This window comes from Thermoascus crustaceus, assembly GCF_041956765.1.
Source record: "Thermoascus crustaceus strain CBS 181.67 unplaced genomic scaffold VTN00scaffold_7, whole genome shotgun sequence".
NCBI classification, from domain to species: Eukaryota; Fungi; Ascomycota; class Eurotiomycetes; order Eurotiales; family Thermoascaceae; genus Thermoascus; species Thermoascus crustaceus.
The window spans coordinates 1,784,829-1,805,510 of NW_027192533.1; the positions used below are offsets into that span (position 1 = coordinate 1,784,829).

The 20,682-nt window shown below is 60.1% G+C and overlaps 3 protein-coding genes across 3 annotated transcripts; 1 reads left to right on the forward strand and 2 right to left on the reverse strand.

The window, feature by feature from the left end:
• Window positions 1-1,830: 1,830 nt before the first annotated feature.
• VTN00DRAFT_9612 (uncharacterized protein) lies at window positions 1,831-13,804 on the reverse strand (the record flags this gene model as incomplete). The annotated part of the gene is made up of 3 exons (XM_069436591.1): window positions 1,831-5,304; window positions 5,374-13,308; window positions 13,367-13,804. The coding sequence occupies 3 exons, from the start codon at window positions 13,802-13,804 to the stop codon at window positions 1,831-1,833; spliced, it is 11,847 nt and encodes a 3,948-aa protein (XP_069285197.1).
• Window positions 13,805-16,581: 2,777 nt separating this feature from the next.
• Window positions 16,582-17,721, forward strand: VTN00DRAFT_9613 (uncharacterized protein; the record flags this gene model as incomplete). The annotated part of the gene is made up of 2 exons (XM_069436592.1): window positions 16,582-16,931; window positions 16,992-17,721. The coding sequence occupies 2 exons, from the start codon at window positions 16,582-16,584 to the stop codon at window positions 17,719-17,721; spliced, it is 1,080 nt and encodes a 359-aa protein (XP_069285198.1).
• A 1,211-nt stretch (window positions 17,722-18,932) lies between these two features.
• On the reverse strand, window positions 18,933-20,630 carry VTN00DRAFT_9614 (uncharacterized protein; the record flags this gene model as incomplete). Its single annotated transcript, XM_069436593.1, has 5 exons — window positions 18,933-18,982; window positions 19,037-19,546; window positions 19,945-20,045; window positions 20,096-20,524; window positions 20,596-20,630. The coding sequence occupies 5 exons, from the start codon at window positions 20,628-20,630 to the stop codon at window positions 18,933-18,935; spliced, it is 1,125 nt and encodes a 374-aa protein (XP_069285199.1).
• Between the last annotated feature and the right edge of the window lie 52 nt (window positions 20,631-20,682).

Genomic DNA, 20,682 nt, shown 5'->3' on the forward strand with positions numbered 1-20,682 from the left:
TGCTCAAACAGGTATGTAAGAGAAAAGAAGGATAAAGGATAACAGCTATTCTGCATCCAAGACCTTCACATCATTAGTACGCTGTATGTCCTCTGCTACAGCCAGCACACTGATGCTCTTTGACAGTCACACCTTTCCAACCTGTGTGTACATGGGTTTTTGTTCCAGGATTTCGATAAAGCCCCACACACGCCTCGGGATTCCAGCCAGAGGGTAAGAAATCTTGTAGGAACCACAGTAAACTTTGTATATGGTAAGAGCCTGAACTCTGGTCTGTGGAACTCGGCATAGCAGAGGTTACAAGGGAGTATAGGGGCATCCAATTAAGCAGATTTTCTGATCTCTCTGAGAATGGCAAGAAACCACTACTAAGAAGTCATTCTCAAGAATTCACTGGTGCTTCTGCTTATGGTTGTTAGTAATCGGGAAGATGAAAGTCCCATATAGCTAGTTGATGATTACACACCTTGCATCTCTGTATCCCTGTCTTGGGGCTCAGACCTGTGATTGAAGGGGTTCAAATGTCTTTGACACATTGTTATATTTCAGTCCAGCGCTTGAACTTTGTCATATGTTAGCAGGACGATTATAATGATTAGTATCAATTTCCAACAGCAAAGCTCACCGTCGCAATGCGAACCCCTAGCCAAAGACATCGGTGCCTCCGTGGTACCACAATTGAGGGAAGCTCAATGGATCGCTCCTCAATATCACTGATAGAGTCTTCAAAGAACCTATCGGGATAGTAGAGCTGGCTCCACACCTGACCGCGGATAAGGAAATCCTCACGCAATTGCTGCATAGTGCCGGCGTCAGGGCAGGGAAACTGATCACTCTCAATTTTGGCAAAATTTGTATCTTGGCGAATCAATGTATTAAGGAATGCCACAATCTGCGCCCATGGAACCTCTGTTTCAATGTATTGCATGCTCTCTGGGTTCAATGCCAAACACCAGAGAAACGCCAACGATGTATGAACATATGGAAGAACATTTTTATCGCCGGTGCGTCGAAGGACTATGGCTAATGTTGAAAATGCAAGGCAAGTTCCGCAAGAGATTATCTGAATATCTTCTGATGTTGAAGCGTTGGCCTGGGAGGCCAGAACATTTTCAGGATTTTGCCAAGACTCTTGAGCGGATTTATATATTTCTGAGTATGGCTTTCCCTTCTGCTTCTCAAATAGTTCTGTCATTATCAGGTTCTTTTCCAGCCCATATTCAAGGATGGCAGCATAGTTGGATGAGGCGATATAGACACCTTGTTCCCGAAACACTGGTCCACATTGGTGAATGCAACCATCAAGGAGGGAAAGAAACTTGTCGACAAGTTTGTTGAATTGTTCAACAGGGCCCTTGGTGAAGAGCACACCATGGGCACTGACAAAGGCAGTGGCAAACACAGGATAGCAATTATTGACTGCTCTTGAAGGATCCAGAAGAGGATTGAAGAGGAGAAGTATACTCTCCCTGTGTCAGGGATCACCCCTGACGAAGAAGGATAAAGGGACAAAGGGACAAAGGAGTATTGGCGGAGGATTCCGCCAGACAAGACTATGGATGATAGGCGGCAAGTTCCAGCTAGTGAGAGGAGGAAGATACATAAGGGCAGCGATGCTGCGGGCAGATAGATCTTCTTTCCTTCTCTCCCCAAGCTTAGGAATTTCAGTACTAGCCATTCTAAGAATATGAATTGAGCTTCCTTACACCCTGGCGCTTGGAAAAGGAGAGACACTTATCAATGCAAATCTCTACCGTCGGCAGCTTTTGCATGCAGAAAAGATCATACACCAGGAAAAAAAAAACAGAAAAAAAAAAATCAACAAAGCAATCACATGAGCTCCGCCAGCGGCCTCGTCGGCTCCGTGGCCAGGATCTGCATCAGTTCACCCAACCGGTGCACGATGCCGTCGGCCGCGGCCTGGGTGAAGAGACGGCTCGAGACGGTCAACCAGATGTCGACGGTGTTGGTGACGGGGTTGGGCCCGCACTGGACGTACGTCAGGGACGGCGGACAGCTGAAGGAGTAGGCGCCGGCGGCGCAGTCCAGGCCCGTGGCCATCGAGTACTGCGACGGCGGGGGGATGTTGAGGTACTGGGCGACGCTGCCCAAGCCGGTGCCGCGGGGCCAGTCGGTGCTCTGCGCCACGATGTCATCCAGGTCGACCGTGTCGAAGGCCGTCGTGCGCACGCTCTGCAGCTGCACCGCCTCCAGGAGATCCCGCGCCGTCCAGCCCGGCTGCAGCATGACCCGCATGGGGATGATGTTGAAGCAAGGGCCGGCGACGCTCTCGATCCCGTCCAGGGGCAGGTTGCGGACGGTGGAGACGTGCGCGAACACGAGGTCGTGGGATCCGGTCGCGCGCGCGAGGACGAGCGACCAGGCGGCCCGGTAGACCGTCGCGATGGTGGCCCCGTCCGCGCTCGGGGGCGTTGGGATCTGGCAGCGGCTGTGGACCGCGGTCTCAGGCCCGGACTGGTCGCCCGCAAGTGCCGGGAAGGTCATCGAGGAGCCGCGCAGGTATTCCCGCCAGAACTGGAACGCGCGGGGGGTGTTGTGCTCGAGTCGCTCGGCGAGGTACTCGGCGAAGTCGGGGGCGGCGGGCGATAGGGGCGTGCCCGCGTAGGCCGTGGTGAGGTCCTGGTACAGCAGCGGCATGGTGAATCCGTCGTACTGGGCGTGGTTCATCCTGAGCACCAGCGTGTGGCGGCGTGACGGGTTTGCGGTGATCAGGAACGCCTGGAAGATGGGCTCGCCAAAGACGGCCACGCCCTCCGAGTCCTTCCGGCAGACCGACTGGGTGAAGGCGGAGGCGTCTTCCTCGTCGGTGGAGAGCTCCCGCAGCGGGATATCCACGTCGCGCAGGATCACCTGTGCGATGGTGTCCTCGAAGGGGACGAAGACGGTGCGCAGGATGCAGTGCTTCGCGGTGACCGCGCGGACGGCGGCCCGGAGGGCATCGCGGTCCAGCAGTCCGGAGAAGCGGAGCTCAAAGTAGGTGTTCAGGCGCTCGACGAGACAATACCGCTGGAACTGCGTCGTGGGGAGGACGTCCGCCACCCGGCTGGCGTCCAGGTTCTTCCACCGACTGGCGATCCCGTCGAGATGGTTCAGCAGCGAGTACGAGCGACGTTGTTGCACCGGACCGCTTGTCGATCCCTTGACGGTCAGGGCGAGGTCCTTCAGACAGGGGTGTTCGAAGATGTCGGGCACCGACAGCTCCAACCCGACCCGGCGCGCCGACGAGACGAGCATCATGGCTCCCACCGAGTCGAGCCCCAGGCGGAAAAGGTTGTCACCGGCCCCGACGCTCTCCGGGGGGATGTTCAGCACCTTCGCCGCCAGCTGCCCCAGCCGTGCTTCCATCGGGGTCAGGGACATGTCCTTCTTCGTGACCTTGGGTGGACGGTATGCGTCCATCTCGGCCGGGGACAGCGACGCCGCACGCTGCCGGAGCGCCTGTCGATCCGCCTGGCCGGTCTCTGTCATGGGCAGGTGCGCCAGGGGCAGAAAGACGGCGGGCAGCATGTGTGCTGGCAGGACATCCTGGAGGACGGACTCGGCCTCGGTCACATCCTGATGGAAGCGCTCGGACGGGGCGCGGAGGATGTCGGCGGAATCGTGGGCATTCTGATCACCATCGGACACATTCTGCCAGACAAAGGCCACCAGGAAGTCCGCGCTCTTCTTCTTCTTCTTCTTCTTCTTCTCCTCCTCATCCTCCTCCCCCCCGGCGGGGCGGGCGACCAACTCGACGACCGCTTGCCGGGCCTTGGGGAACGCCCGCTGGGTCTGATATTCCACCTCGCCGAGGTGGATCCGCTGCCCGTGGAGCCGGGCCAGGCTGTCTTTGCGCGCGACGAAGAGGAGCGAGCCGTCGGCGGCATAGCGCACCAGATCCCCGGTCTTGTAGAGCCTGCCGGCCTGGCCGCCGCGGAGCGCCAGCAGCCAGGAGGGGGCCTCGACAAAGGCCGCGGCGGCGGTTTCGGCCGTGTCGTTGACGTATCCGCGGCCCACGATCGGGCCCTCGACGAGCAGTTCCCCCACGGCCCCGATCGGGGCCAGCTTGTCGTGGCTGTCGGCGTCCGCGATCCACGCCACAGACCCCGTCGGGCGGCCAAGGCAGCGCGGATCGCTGGACGGGGCCAGGGGCCCGCTGGCGGCGCAGACAGTAGCACACTCGGCCGGTCCGTAGACCTGCACGAGTCGACGCCGCTCGTGCCACGTCTGGATGTCTGCGGTCGAGATCGCCTCGCCGGCCAGCACCAGACTCTCCAGGCCCGGGAGGTCGGCCGGGTTCAGGAGCCGGGCCACCGTGGGCGTCACCACGGCCAGGTTGACCTCCATCCGCTTCATCGCGGCCACGATGTCGCCGTTGCGTTCCGCGTCGGACGGGATGCACACGCAGCCGCCCGCGGACAACGTGGTCACGATCTCCAGGACGCTGGTGTCCAGGGCGTGGGAGGAGAACTGGAGCACGCGGGACGTCGGTCCGAGGAGCAGCGCGGATCGCTGGGCCTGCATGGCCGTGGCCAGGGAGCGGTGCTCGATCACCACCCCCCTGGGCTTGCCCGAGGAGCGGGGCGGCGGAAAGACGGCGTACGCGGCGTTGGCGGGAGTGACGCCGGACGCGGGCCAGCGGGATTCGGTGCTGCTGCTGCTGCTGCTGCTGCTGCTGCTGCTCTCGGTGGACCAGCGCTCGCCGACCTCCATGACCTGCGGCGCGAGCTCGGCCGCCAGACCGCGGTTCCGAGTCGAGGAGAGCACGAGCGGCGCCTGGACCTCCTGACAGATGGTCTGGAGCAGCGCCGGCCGCTGTGACGGGTCCAGGAGGACAAACGCCGCTCCCGCCTTCAAGACGCCCAGGATCGCCACGGGGGTCCACCGGGTCTTCTCGAAACAGAGAGGGATAAACTTCTCGGGGCCCATGCCGGCGCGGACCAGGTCGTCGGCCAGCCGTGAGGACAGGATCTCCAGTTCCCGGTAGGTGAAGGTGCCGTCCCAGGCGCACACCGCGGGCGCGCTGGCCCGGTCCAGACATTGCCGATCGATGATGTGGTGGACGCAGGCGTCGACCGGCGTCGGGACCTGTCGGTTCTGCTCCACGATCAGGGCCCTGTTGCGTTCGCCGAGCGACTCGACCTGGTTGATCTGTTGGGACGGCTTCCGGATCACCTCGGCCAGCGTCTGCCGGAAGGTGTGTGCGATGGCGGTGGCCTGGTCGGCGGTCAGGAAGGATGTCCAGTAGTTGAAGATGAGCCTGGTCGTCTTGTCGGTCATCCAGATCCGGAGGCTGATGGGGTACTGTATATGTCGCACCTGTTAGCGCCAACCCTTGAACGGAACAAGTATACTGCTGGGGACGTGACTCACCTCGGTTTGGTCCTCTCCCCCGACCATCTGCAGCACCACCGCCGACGACGACTTGGACGACGAGGCATCGTCCTCCGCCTCCCTCTGCAGGGAGATGGAGGTGTTGAAGAGCGTCGGCAGCTGCATGGCGTGCTGCGTCTCGGCCAGCGAGTGGTGCTGGTGCGCCAGACTCTCGACGAAGGCGTCCTGGTTCCTCGCCAGCACCGACAGCACCGTGGCGTCGCCGGGCAGATGGATCCGGCTGACGAGCATGTTGATGAAGGGGCCCATGGTGTCCTGGATGCCCGCCAGGGGCGCCTCTCGCCCGGACGTGGCGTAGCCGAAGCACACGGTGTCGGCGGCCGCGTACTGGCGCAGCACCAGGGCCCAGGCGACGTGGAGCACGTTGGTGAGCGCCAACCGGTGCTTGACGCAGGTGTCGAGGAGGGCGGAGGGAGGGCTCAGGTCCAGGAGGACCGCGTCCGCCTTTCTCGTTGCCGTCGTGCTGTCCTCGCCATCATCGCCGCCGTCCCTCAGCCGGGGGAAGAGACTCGGCTCCGCGCCGTGCAGGTAGCGCTGCCAGTATTGCTGATGGGCTGTCTCGGTCCGCAGGTGCGCGATGTGGTCCCGGTAGAGGGGGCCCTCGCCGGCCGGCAGTCGGCCGTCGTAGGCCAGGGCGAGATCGCGCAGGAGGACGCGGATGGACGCGCCGTCGAAGAGGGCGTGGTTGATGTGCAGGTCACAGACGACCTTGGCCGCTCCCGCCTTGCGGATGGTGAGGCGGTGGGCGGGTCGATGTCTGCTGCTCTCGTTGTTGTCCGTCGCAGCCTCATCATCATCATCCGTGTCGACCGCCGCCGCGACTTTCTTCAGCACGACCTGGTCGAGATAGCCCTCCTGCGAGACGGGCAGGAAGACGGTGCGGAGGATGGGATGACGGTCCACCACCTGCTGCCACGCCCGCGCCAGTCGATCCGTGTCGACGGGGGGTCTCTTGGGCGCCGGCATCACCTCCCATCGGAGCCGACAGTTGTAGTATTGCGGGTTGCGGGCCTGGCTGAGGAGGATGCCGCGCTGCACGGGGCTGCACGGGTAGATATCCTCGAGCTCGCCGTCACAGAGGGGCAGGACCTTCGTCGTGAAGTCGTCGAGCCGGTCGTAGGACAGCGGCGGGAGGAGCAGGAAGTCGGACAGCGTGTAGCAGCTCCTCTCGGCGGGCAGAGTCTCCGCCGCCTCGCGGAGGGAGAGCTCGCAGTGCCGGACCCACTGGCGAAGGGAGGCCTGGTGGTTCATGTGCCGGTTGACGAGGAAGCGGACGTGCAGACAGTCGTCGACCACCGCCGTGGAGACCTCCACGAGGGCGAGTCGTGCCAGGTCCCCGTCCGCGCTGGTGGTCACCGCCGCCGGCTGCAGGAGAGCGTCTGGTGAACAAGAAGAAGAAGAAGAAGAAGACGGAGACAGGCCCGAGCAGTCGAGGAGCACCTCCACGGGGCCGCGCCGCTGGAACACCTGCTTGCCGTCTGGCTTGAGGTAGCGGGAGGTGAAGTAGGCCCAGCCGCCGTTTTGGCGACGGCCATCCTTGGTCCGCCGGACCACCTCGAGCAGTGTGTTGTTGTCCGAGGGCGCGAGAGCCACCGGGTTCGGACACAGCACGGTGAACCAGCCCACCGTGCGGGCGACGTCGATTGAGGCATCCCACAGCTCGCGGCCGTCCTCCTCGGTGAAGACGGTGGGCGCACAGCGGTCGGGGAAGACGCGGATGAAGGCGTGCAGCAGGGCCGCCTGGAGGAGCTCCGCCGGCCGCGTGCGGAGGGCGTCGTTGGCAGGTCCCAGCAGGCTGGCGGTGGTCTTCCGGTCGAGCTGGATGGTGTGGAGGTCGGCGTCGCGGATGGTGTTTGGGTGGTGCTGCATGTCCCAGTAGTCCTGCTCTTCCTCAACGGTCGTTAATCCCGGCAGGGCCTCGGCGGGAGGAAGTCTCTCAGCGGCATACCGGGCCGGCTGCTGGCACCACGTCGGGAAGGGCATGGAGGAGGAGGAGGGTGGTGCCGCTCCTCCAGATGTCAGCAGCTGCTCAAGATCGCCCAGGATGATCCGCCACGACACGCGGTCGACAACCAGACGGTGCGCCACCAGGGACAGATGCTGCGCCTTGCTGTCCGCATCCTCAAAGAGGTCAGCGATCAGGAGTCCTCCCCGCCGCAGATCCAGGGACTGCTGGCTGACGCGGCAGATGGTCCGCATGTCGTCCTCGGAGCGCACGCGGTGATAGCGGAACTGGTAGCTGCCCCGGGGGCTGGCTGCCACCGCCTGCATCCACACGCCCCTGGGGGATTTCTGGAAACGAGCGCGCAGCATCGCATGGGTGCGGACCAGTGAGTGGACAGCACGGGCAGCGTCCGCGACAGCCACCGGGCGCGCCAGACGCCGGACGCAGCTTTGGCTGCAGCGGTCATCATGGCCATCCGGCGCGTGCTCGAAGACCATCTGCTGGATGGGGGACAGCTCGACCCATGTCAGGGTTTCTTCTGTGTCTTCTTCTCCTTCTTCTGCTTCTTCTTTCTCGACCACCTGCGGACCGGTCGGGATGGCCTCGGGAACGCTGGCGCCGCCGGGGAGGACACTGGCCATGGCGGACATGCGCGGGTTGTTGAAGACGTCGGCGACGGTCAGCGGGAGGCCCTCGCGGCGCGCCAGGCCGGCCAGCTTCATGGCGGCGATCGACTCGCCTCCCAGGTGGAAGAAGTGGTCGTCGCGCCCGATGAGCTCGGGGCGGCGGGCCAGCACGCGGGCCCAGAGCTGCCGCAGCGTCTCCTCGGCGGGCGTCGCCGGCGGCTGTTTCGGCACGGCGCTCGCGCTGTAGGCCTGGAGCTGCTCGGGCGCCAGGCGGGCGGCGGCGTCGCGCAGCCGGCGGCGGTCCGTCTTGCCCGTCTTGGTGCGCGGGAGACGGCGGAGCGGGAGCAGCGTGGCGGGCACCATGTACGGCGGCAGGGCCTGCTGCAGCTGCGCGCGGGCGGCGGCAGCCTGGGCTGCAAAGTCGTCGTCGAGCGGGCCGAACAGCTGGCCGTCGCCGTCGTCGTCGTCGTCGTCGTCGTCGTTCTCGTCGGTCTCATCACCCCACCGGATGAAAGCCATCAGCAGCACCGAGTGCTCACTCCGCCGCACGGCCTCGGCGAGCACCTGGGGCGCGTGGGGGAAGCAGGCCCGGAGGTGGTGCTCGACCTCGCCCAGCTCGACACGCTGGCCGCGCAGCTTGACCTGGCCGTCCGCCCGCGCGATGTAGCGGATCCAGCCGTCGGCGGTGAGCTGCACCAGGTCCCCGGAGCGGTAGAGCCGGCCGGGGACGGGGCGGAAGCGGCGGAGCCAGGCGGGCGGGTCGATGAAGGCCGCGCGCGTCTTGTCGGGCTGGTGCAGGTACCCGCGGGCGACGACGGGGCCCTCGATGAGCAGCTCACCGACGGCGCCCAGCGGGGCCAGGCGGGCGGGGTCCGCCGGCACGGTGACCCAGCCCGCTCCGCCCAGCACGGGGCCGATGGTGCCCGGGCGCCAGCCGCGCTCGGGCACGCGGCCGGCGGCCATGATGGTCGTCTCGGCCGGGCCGTAGCCGTTGACCAGGTGCACGCGCGCGGCCCAGGTGTCGGCGATCTCGGTGGTCATGGCCTCGCCGCCCAGCACCAGCGAGCGCAGGCCGGGCACATCGTCGGGCTGCAGCACGCTGACGGCCGACGGGGCGAGGATGGCCATGGTGACGCGCTGGCGCCGCATGAACTCGCCGAGGTTCGACATGCGGTCCGCCTCGGACGGGATGCACAGGCAGCCGCCGTTGACCAGGGTCGTGAAGATCTCGTAGATGCTGGCGTCGAAGGCGTACGCGCAGAAGTGCAGCGTGCGCATGTTGTCGTGGACGCCGAGCGCCTTGCTGTGGTCGCGGATGCTGGTGGCCAGCTGGGCGTGCTCCATGACGATGCCCTTGGGGGTGCCCGTGCTGCCCGAGGTGAAGAGGATGAACGACACGTCGTGCGGCTGCACGGCTGGCAAGGCCAGGGCTTTCTCCTCCGCCTCCGCGCCGGGTGTGCTCGCCGGTGGCATCTGCAGCACCTTCACCGACGCATCCACGACCTCGTCGACGGACCGTTTCTGCGCGGCCGAGGTCAGGAACACGGCGGGCAGCGCCGCGCGCATCATCTCGCGGACACGCCCCGCGGGCAGCGCCGGGTCGACGTTGACACAGGTGGCGCCGGCTCGCAGCACGGCCAGCATGCTGACCACCGGCCAGCGGGACTTCTCGAAGCACAGCGGGACGCGGTCTCCCGGCCGCACGCCCGCCTGCATGAGGTGCTGCGCGAGCTGGGCGGAGAGCTCGTCCAGCTCGCCGAAGGTCAGGCTGCCGTCCCACGCGGCGATGGCCGGGGCGTCGGGCTGTTCGCGGGCGTGCTGCAGCACCAGCTCGTGCAGCGTGCGCTCGTGGGCCTCGGGGAGCATCCCGTTCCACCGCTGGAGCTGCTCCATGTCCTCCGGGCTGACGGCGTCGATCTCGCGCAGGGGCTTCTCGCCGTGGACGCAGAGCTGCTGGAACACATGGGCGAACTGGCCCGCCAGCCGGCCGGCCGCGACGGCGTCGACCGCGCGCGGGTCGAACTGGGCGGAGACGGCCAGGGAGTCACCGGCGGCGGACGGGGTGCAGACCAGGACAAACGCATAGCTGGAGAACGCGCCGAAGTCGCGGAAGCGGCTCTCCGGGACCATGATGCGGGAGGTATCGCCATCGCCATCGCCATCGCCATCGTCGGCGTCGGGCAGCTGCAGCGCCAGCTGGCTCTGGAACTCGCAGGCCTCGGGGCTGATGCGGCGGATGTGCTGCAGGCCGGTCTGCTCGAAGGGGATCAGGCGCGTGGCGTGCGTCTGGACCGCCTCGAGGGCGCTGGCAACGGTCTGGTCGGCGTTGACATGCACGCGGAAGGGGAGCGTCGCGATGGCCGGGCCTGTCATCCGGTCGACATCAGGAACGCCCGCGCTGCGCCCTGTCACGGTGACGCCAAAGACAACGTCGTCCGAGTCCGTATAGAGCGAGACCACCAGGGCCCACGCAAGACGCAGCGTGTTGGTCAGCGTCACGCCGGAGCCGCGCTGGGCCGCGGGCACCGATATCTCCCTCTCCACGAGTCCGCTGGCGTGGGCGGCCTGGACACCGGCGGGCAGCGGGGGGAACACAGGGGCGGACAGGTTGGCGAACTCCCTTCGCCAAAAGTCCTGCACCGCGGCGGCGTCCTGGCGGACGAGATGCTGGATGAAGCGGTTGAACGGCCGCGGCGCCAGGGGCTGCCCGGTCCTGTAGGCGGCCTCGGCCTGGTCGAGCAGCAGGCGCAGCGAGGCGCCGTCGACAACGGCGTGGTGGAGCGTCAGCACGAGCCTGTCTGCGCCGACGAGGGCAAACCGCGCCAGGGGCCGTCCGAGGCCCAGCGGCCGCGCGGCGTCGTCTCTGCGATAGGCGTCCAGCGAGTCGCTCCGCTGCCAGGCGATGGCGCCGTCGCGGACGACGACCTGGAACGAGCCGTGCGAGGTCGTCTCGACCACGCGCGTGCGCAGGATGGCGTTGGCATCGACCACCGCCTGCCAGGCGGCCTGCAGGCGATCCCGGTCGACGCTGGCGGGCAGCCGCAGCACATACTGCACCGTGTACATGCCGGGCGTCTTCACGCTCGCCGCCATCAGGCCCTCCTGCAGCGCGGTGCATGGGTAGATGTCCTCCACCTGCTCGGCGGACAGGCCGGTCTGCTGCAGGGCCACCGCGAGGATCTCATCGCGACATCCCTCATCCAGGAGGGAGAAGGCTGGGACGGTCGTCTCGGCCTCGGGGGCGGCCTCCTGGACGACCTCGGCCAGGTCGCGGATCCGCGGACGCTGGAGGATATCGGCCACGCTGACGGCGAGCTGCTGCTCGCGCGCGAGCCCGACCAGCTGCATGGCGCGCACCGAGTCCCCGCCCAGGCGCAGGAAGCTGTCGCGGATGCCGAAGCTGGCGGGATCCAGGTGCAGCGTGCGCGCGAACAGCCCGTGCAGTCTCTTCTCGACGTCCGTCGTCGGCGCGGCGACCTGCTCCGCCGGCCGCTCCTGGAAGGCCTCCAGGGCCGGCCGGGTCGTCTCCTGGATGATCTGGCGCAGGCGGCGGCGGTCGATCTTGCCCGTGACGGTCAGCGGCATCGCCCGCACCGGCACGTAGACGCCCGGCCGCATGTAGTCGGGCAGCACGCCCGCGACGGCCGTCCGGAGGGCGGCCATGTCCGCCCGGAAGCACGCGGACACGGTCTCGGGCGCGGGCAACGGGCCCTGCGAGGGCTCCGGCTCGGCCGCCAGGTAGTCGGGTGCTTCGAGGAAGACGGCCAGCAGCGGGCCGGCGCTGCCCTGGGGCACGGCGGCCTCGGCCACGACGCGCTGGGCGGCGGACGGGCCGGCCTGGCGGACGTGGAACTCGACCTCGCCGAGCTCCAGGCGCTGGCCGCGGATCTTCACCTGCGTGTCCTTGCGCGCGACGTACTGCAGCGAGCCGTCGGCCTGGTAGCGGACGAGATCGCCTGTCTTGTACATGCGGACGCCCCGGGCCCCCGGACGCATGTCCCGCAGCCAGCGGGGGTCCTCGATGAAGGCGGCGGAGGTCTTGTCGGGATTGTCGAGGTAGCGGCCGCGCGCGATGTTGGGGCCCTCCAGCACCAGCTCCGCCACGGCGCCCACCGGGGCCAGCTTGTCGTGGTCCGCCGGGTCGACCAGCCAAACCGGGCCCTCCGCCGTGCCGATAGAGCGGGGATCCGAGCGGGCGCTCAGCGGCGCTGTCACGCAGCATATGGTGCCCGCCCACTCGCTCATGCCGTAGAGCGTCATCAGGGTGACCTGGTCGCACCATGCCCGCAGGTCCTGGCCGCTCAGGGGCTCGCCGCCCACACTCACCGTCCGCAGCGTCGCGGGCGGGCGTGCCGCGTCCAGCGCGCGCAGGGTGGATGTTGTCATCAAGGCACAGCTCACCTTCATTGAGTCCAGCACACCGCGCAGGTTGTTGACGCGGTCATGGTCGGATGGCATGCAGACGGCCGCGCCTGTTGTGAGCGCCGTGAAGATCTCCCGGATTGACAGTGTGAAGCCAAGGCTTGCAAACTGCAGCACACGCGAGTCCGGCTCAATAAGGCATCGGTTGGGCCGGCTGTATGCATAGGCCATGGCGCCGTGCTCGACAACGACCCCCTTGGGTTGCCCGGTGCTGCCGGACGTGAACACCACGTAGGCGGGGCGGAGCGGATCGACCGCGGGCAGGGCATCATGTTTGTTCTCCGCGGCCGCGGGCCAGCGCAGCGCGGCTGTGTTGGAGAGCATCATCACTGAGTCCACCAGCGGACGCACGCGCGTTGCCTGCGTCTCCGAGGTCAAAGCCAGCACAGAGTGTGTCTGCTGGATGATGTTGCGCAGGCGCTCAGTGGGATATGCAACATCCAGGGGCGCAAAGGCACCCCCTGTCTTCAGGACGGCCACCTCAGCCACAACAGCCCATTTGGACTTCTCAAAGAGCAGCGGCACAATCACATCAGGGCCAACCCCGCGGTCGCGCAGCTGGATGGCCAGCTGGGATGTGATGTTGTCTAACTGGCGGTATGTCAGCTCGCCGTCATGGGCGCAGATGGCAACGGCATCTGGACGCCGCAAAGCCTGCTGGTGGATCAGGTCGGCCATCGAGGCGTCGCTCGTGTCCTGCTCCTGTTTGGCTTCGGTCTTGTTCCACCGCAGCACATCCTGCTTGTTGTGTGAACTGAAGAGGTTCAGATCACCAACAGTGCGCTGTGGATCCACCAGTATCTCACTGATAGTTTGTGTGATGGTTGATGCAACATTGGTCGCCTGGAGTTCGGACAGTGTTGAGGTTTTGGCCATCAGCACGAGGCGTTGGGGGGTGGCGGCCAGCAGCACTTCGTAGTTCTAGGGAGGTGGTCAGCATGTCTGCTTTCTCTGTGTCTTCCTCTCTCATCAGACGTACCGAACTCCCCTCCGGCGCCCGCTCGAGCTCCTCGAACAGCGCCGGGGGATCCTGCAGCTTATTGTCCGCTATCCACACAGCTGTGTTGTGCGGCGGACAATGCCCGCCGTCGAGGAAGGACACCTTCTCTCCCTCGCGGCTCCAGAGCGCCTGGACGGGTGTCTCCGGAGATAGGATGACCTGGCAGGTGCCGTGGTCCTTCTGCTTCGTCGTGCCGTAGACGCCGAAGCACACGGTGTCCGACTCAATGTACTGGCGCATCACGACGGACCACACGGTCAGCAGGAACCAGCGCAGCTCCAGCTCCTCCTCCAGCGCGTACACGGTCGCCGCCTGTAGTAGCTCGTGCGGAATCTCGCACTCTGTGAAGGTGACCTCGCCGTAGATGCCGTCGTTCAGCACGGGGAAGAGGCTGGCGTCGATGTCGCCGCTCGCCATGGTGGATGTATGTTGTAGGTTCTAAGATGTGTACGTGTAGGACGAGGTTGACGATTCTCGTGTGGTGTCTGACGAGGTCAAACTTCTGCAGACATATGGAGAGTACTGTAGACGTGTATATCTCGGGGGAATATAGGTATATATAAACCGGTAAGTCCTATGGCTGGTTTATCCCGAAAGGGCAGACCTCGTCATTGAAAACGTGCAGGCCGAGCACATACACATCAAACCAAAAAAAAGAGAGAAAAATAACAGAAATTGAAATTAAGTCAACATATCCACCGACATGAGCTGTCCGCAGCTCAGCTCAGCTCAGCTCGTCCCGACAACTATGGAAACTACAGGGCCGAGACTTTATCAGCCCGCGATCCCAGGACGCTGGTTGGCGGCAGATAGGCGGGGCCTCACCGTGGATCTCCTCGGTTGCCGCAGGCAGATGGATCATGATAATCGAGCAGAAGTAGAGTAGGGTGTCTAGCTCGTATTTTTGGCTGCCGCTGGCCCGTGTTGGCGCAGTCCCGATGGAGCTAAGGAGGATCCCGAGCGCTGGGTTAGACAGATATACAGATCTAGGTTCAACAGATCGATGGCCAGCACTCCGGATCCTATCCACAAGTACGTCATACAGGATCGTTCCGCTTGTTCCCGTTCCCATTTTCTGAATACGTTACGTTGCTGCAGGTAGACGTGTGACGCTTCGTCCACGGAATCATCGAGTGCTGGTACCGTCACTGCGGGTCGGGCCGAAGATCTCCACCGGGAAGTGATCTGACTCTGTTTGATGCATTGTCTTTTTTCTTTTTCTTTTTCTTTTTCTTTTTCTTTTTCTTTTTCTTTTTCTTTTCCTTTTCCTTTTCCTTTTCCTTTTTCTTTTCCTTTTTCTTTTCCTTTTTCTTTTTTGTAGCTGGATCAGGTTGCTGGTTTTGCTGCGGAACAGCAGGACACATCTCAAAAAACAGATCGGGGCAGCGGGCTGGTCCGATCTAGCTCTCGGGATCGCCGCGGCTAGTGATAGCCTGCCGCTAGTGTCTTCTCGTGTTCGCTGTCTTTTTGTAGCTCCACGTTGCTTGTGTGGATGTCGATGATGGGGAGTGGAGAAGGAAAAGGGAAAAAGGGAATCTGCTGCGTATTAGTTCTTATCCTCCGAAAGACCGAAGAGAGCAGGCTGTAAATCAGTATAAGACCCTCTGACCCACATGTTGCCCAAAGACAACCACCGCTAAACTTGGTGCTTTTCATGTGCTTTTTATGTTGACATGATCATGCATCTCTTGGACCCGCAGTTTGCGGTGAGCTGAAGTTTCTACGCGATCAAGGGACTAGTCTTAGTAGTCTCTGTGCACGGCACGGCTGGTTGTCACTTGGTGATGCTGAAGCCACTCCTGAACGCCACGACTTGATCGCCCGTGCTTGATAATATAATAATCCGCTGATCGCATCGCAGTGGTGTGGTTCCGCCATACATGCATCTGATGACAGCTGTGTCCACATCACAGGAAAAGTTGCATCTGTGATCGTTGCAAGATTCGTATTATTTCCCAGAGGTGCCTGCCTCCATCAGAATCACATCCCCCTGATTACCTTGAAATACTAAAAGCGCTGCAAGGGTGTTGTATGCTAACAGAATGATCATAAACATAATATAATGCTGTATGGAAGACCTTCCGGCTGCGCGGTCTCCAACCCGCCGACGCTCAGTCTGGGATGTTAGAACTTAGCAACATGGGCACCTCCGTGTGTACAGTACCTTAGGTAGGTATGTGAATGGGGACTCGACGGGCATTCCAAATCCCAGGCTAGACACGACTGTGACACGGCCCGAGCCCGTCCGGCCCGCACGCCCATCCGTATGTCAGGTATTGCCTGTGGGTTACTTGCTCGGATCAACAGAATCTGATGCCAAACTCTACCTGGCAGCCAAATGGAGAAAAATGAGACGAAGGCGGGCTGGGCCCTGACTCCGGAGGCCGCTGATGACCCCACTGACCACCTACGTATCCCATCACTATTTGTACCTGCTTACACAGTAAGTAGGTACCTGCCAACTCTAATTGTTTGGTGGCGAGCTGAAAAGAACCTATACGCTAGCGAGGCTAAGCATGTATGGTTTTCTCATGGGGAAAGCTCGGGAGGCGTTGGAAGCTGATATCGTTTCCTGTTGCTTGTCCATGGATAGATGCCCTGTTCAATCCAGAGTACTACTATCAATGGCTTTGTGTCTGCCAGCTTCATGCTTAGCAATCTTGCCAGGCTGATTTGGATCTAGTTCCAACGCTTCTGTTTCAGGGGAGATAACACTCATCGTGAATTAGCCTTTTTCACCATACAAGCCAGGTTGAGAATTTTTTTGGCTTCAACCAAAATCCTGTCCCAAGTTGCAGCGGAGCACTCTATGGAGGCGCTAATGAAACTTTGACCAGATCTGAAAGACCAAGTCTGCGTCCCACCTGTTTGACATGGGAAGGCTCAAGAGCATACACGGGATCTAGCTCCGGACTTGAGAAAGAGAGCGTGTACGGAGGATCGCCCGTTAGCAGATACTCTGAATTATGGTCCTTGCGGTATTTTTGTGGTTCCACAGTTGCAGCAAACGGTTGAGTACGATATCGTGAGGCTGAGCTGAGCAGTTATGGACGACAGTCCCGGCCCCGAGCTATAAGTATGCTGGTGGAATCTCGCCTTCTCTGGCTCCCAAAGTACAGTTTTCTCGATCAAGTTTGTGGTTGACAGTCTCGAAAAACAGAAAGAAAAGAGGTGAAGACAGACAGACGGACAGAATGGCCTCTATCATCTCTCGTGCTACGCTGGACGCAATGTCCAAGACGGCGGAAAGACCCAGCAATGGCGACACTCGATTGGAGACGACGCAAATCTACGACATCCGCCAGCACGGGGACAATCCCATCGACCTGCGCAAGGAGCTGGTGACGGGCCTGACCGGTTCGCGCGAGAAGAATGTTCCCTCGCTCCTGCTGTGGGATGAACAAGGGCAGCAGCACTTCGAAGACATCCTCCACTGCCCGGAGTACTATCCGGTGGGAGCGGAGCTCAAACTCTTCGATCAGCACAGTGACAGCATCGCCGCGAGTGTGAAACCCAACAGCATCATCATCGAGCTGGGTGCAGGGTATGTCAGATCCATATACTTTGGGTATAATTGGTGCTAACGTGACGAACTGTGATCCAGAAACTGCAAAAAGACCCTCACCATGCTGAGCGCGCTCGAGAGGAAGCGCAAACCGGTCGTGTACCTTGCCCTGGACGTTGCCGCGGACGCGCTCGCGCAGAGCGTCTCGACGCTGGCCCGCCTGACCAGCGGCTTCCAGCACGTTGTTTGCCACGGCCTTCTGGGGACATACGAGGACTGCGCGACGCTGCTGAGCCGGGAGGACCTCTTCCACGGCCAGGACATCCTGTTCCTGTGGTTCGGCACCAGCATCACCAACCTGCCGTGGGACGCGGCCGCGGACCTCCTGCGGCGCCTCCTCTGCCACAAGCACTGCAGCGCGGAGATGCTGGTGACGGTCGACGGCTGCCAGGACCTCGAGATGATCAACCTCTCGTACGACATCCCCACCGGGCAGATCCGAAGCTTCGTGCGGAACGGTCTGGTGCACGCCAACCGGCTCCTGGACAGCGAGGTCTTCAACCTGGATGACTGGGACTTTGAGCGTTGCTTCGACCCCCAGACCCGGAATCTCAATCTGTACCATGTTGCGAAGAAAGACATGACGCTCCACGTCGACGGACAGGATATTCCCGTGGTCAAGGGGGAAAGGGTGCACGCCATCACGAGTGCAAAGTGGACCGTGGAAGACGTGGAACGGCTGAGCGCGTCCGCAGGCGTGGTTATCGGCGAGAAATGGATTGGACCGAGAGCGAATATAGGTACAGTAATTCCCAATCCTCCCCTCTGATTCATGGCAAGTCTTGCTAAGTCATTGTTCCTTTCCTCGCAGGCTGCTACCTATTGCGTAGCAACTGATCAACCTCGCGTTTAACAGTGAGCATGTAGCTGATTTGCTTGTTCACCGTGATTCCATTTGCATGATGATGATGATGATCGAAGCTCTTGTGGGCTGAGATTTTTCTTTTATATATATATATGTGCGTCGTGCGTTTTTATTTCAGCGGGCTTTATAAATGATGGATAGACTGGATTAGAGATCAATCTTATAGACAAATTCACTTTGTGTTATTTCAACACCTCATCGGAAAGAATCGAGAGAGTTATAAGGTAGATGCATGTGACCTATCACATGACTGTGATGTCTTTATCCTGCCTTGCAGGGTATCTGTAACGCCTGGGCTCTGAAGACCCCTACTAGGCCTAATTTGAAAGGACTATGTCAACTGATATAGGCCATGTTTGGGGCCGAAACCCATTAAGGAGATCTGGCATAGTCTATAGAGCCAAGATCTAATAGGGATTAGTACTACAGACTGGAATCATGTATATAAAGCCCTTACAAGCTGACCTTCTAGAAGTCAGCAATCAGTTCTCACATATCTGGAATATATTGCTATACGCTACTACCTCTGTTATTATTACTTATAACTACCTAACGCCTTGATATCCCATCACGCTCTATCCACCCTCCGCTCGATAGTCCTATAGGCTACAACACGCCTAAGGGCTAGTCGGTCATTACAGTATCGCTCTGTTATGTCAGGCTGTGTTGGACAGTGCTTAACTACCTGATTATTAAGATATTTAAAATGGAGCTAATGTTGAACATGGATTGTTAACCTACATATCTATATCCCATACCAACTTACTGGACCATGTCAACAGAGATTAGGTAGGAGAACACAGGTGTTGAATGTTTCATTGTTCAAGGTGTAAATAACGGCCTGAACCCATCTGAGCCTTGGCACCAAATTATGGCTTTCCGCGAAGAGGTATAATACGGATGGAGGCTAAGTTCCAAGATCATATTGAAAGCTTCAGATTCGTCCAAACAGAGTAATTTACATACTTTTTCATGATTCTAGTATTACCATGAAAGTATATTATGTAGACATACCAAATGATTGTATTGACAGTGAGATATTTAGACTAGCTACGCGTAGAATATCCAAAACAAAGCAAAAATCACAATGTAAGCAACTACCAGGACGGAACGCATTATGGAACATATACAGCAAAGGTTTTGATCAGATAGCACTCAGATGTCACTAGACCAAATTTAGACTGATCGGACCAGTTCGAATCCAATATCCCTGACTTACTGGCGGGTCCCCTTGTAAGGACAACCAGATGCTCTTGCGGCGCTCTCATCTCCAATCTTGCATAATTCAGGTTGGTTTTCCGGAAAAGCCTTGCGTCGATCATAACTCTGCTATTTATATGGAGTTTCATGAGTTGCCCCTTGTTTGAGACGAACATGTTTCCTTGGTATTGGCGATGATGGCAGCCCATCAGGGAGTTGAACTTCTGGCCGTTTGATACTGGGCGCGATCGGATCACTGGGTCCGGATGGTATTCCAGCAGATAGACAGAGAGGCTCTCAATACGCCTCACACCTTGAAAGACCTCTATTTGCGCGGTCTTGGTAGACTTGCCGAACACCTCTCCATCGAAATCCAAATAATGGCCGTGGATCTCAAAACAGTCCACCTTGTGAGCAGTTTGAGTCTCCCAACCAAAGCTGTATTGGACACATCTCGGCAGACCGGTGGAAGGGCACTTCATGAAGGCCAGCGTTCCTGGTTTAAACCACGCCCATAGAAGATCATATGCTTTCAGTGAGCCAAGAGTGAACAAAGTTGTTCTGAGATGGACTGGTATGCTTCCTCTTGATGCTCTACCAATAATTCTAGATGGGAGATGCCCTCATCGCTGCGCTCGTCTTGTTCTGCATCCGAGCCTGGATAATCTTTCAGCTCCGGGAGGAAATGATACAACAATTCCGCTCGACCTAATGCTGCTATCAGTGAAGGAGGATTTGAGTGAGGTAAAGTGACACAATACCGCAGGCTTGTCCGCCTCAAGGCCAGCTGTTCTGATATTTTTCAATACAACCCTCAGAATGTCTCATAAAGCAGGCAACTTAATGTCAACAAAAGTGATGACCTTGCCTGTTTTCTTATCTAGTGATGTGTCAGCGTTGATTAAGCAAGGACAGGGTCACACTTACCGACGTGTTTGCGAACGACAAATATATATTCGTCCAACTCACTCACATCAGGCGTTGGGATTGAGTTGACTATCTTATAGTCATATGCCTTCTCATCCCAGCTGTATGTTTGTTCAGCCTAGTTTCAAACTTCATATAGAGATGGGCATACATTTCATTGAACGTCTTATAATCCATCTTGGAGGTGCGGACCCTTTTGTTGTCCTTCTTGTTGTCTTTCTCTCCACTTTGCTCTGAGTCCGCAGGTCCAGCCGGACCTTCCAGGGTTGATCGCGATTTCTGTCCAAGCACGGCCTCAAACAACCCTTTCAACTGGCCCATTGTGATGGGCTCCAAAGTGGCGATGTGTGGGCTGTTAGGAGGTGTCTGGACTTGGGAATCAAGTGATGTTTGACAGTATTTATTCTCCGGGAGTGCCGCAGATTCATATATGTCCACTGATGGAGCATCTTCATCATGGGTAGAACCAGACTGGTTCAGAACAGTATTAGAGGCTTCTAACAAAAGCTTGTCCAGTTGATCCGCATCAAGTGATGGTGTGGAGGATCTGAAGGGGAAGGCAGGAGTTGCTGGCAGCACACTGGGCCATGTGGTCAGATTGGACAAGACTTCTTTGATCAATTCAACAAGAACTGGCTTCAGCTTGTCAACATTGATGTTGGCCAGGGCCTTCTTTCCAGGGCCATGGTTGGGTTTGGCGACTTGGGGGCATGAGGAAGCGCAGGCCGATTGCAGGGC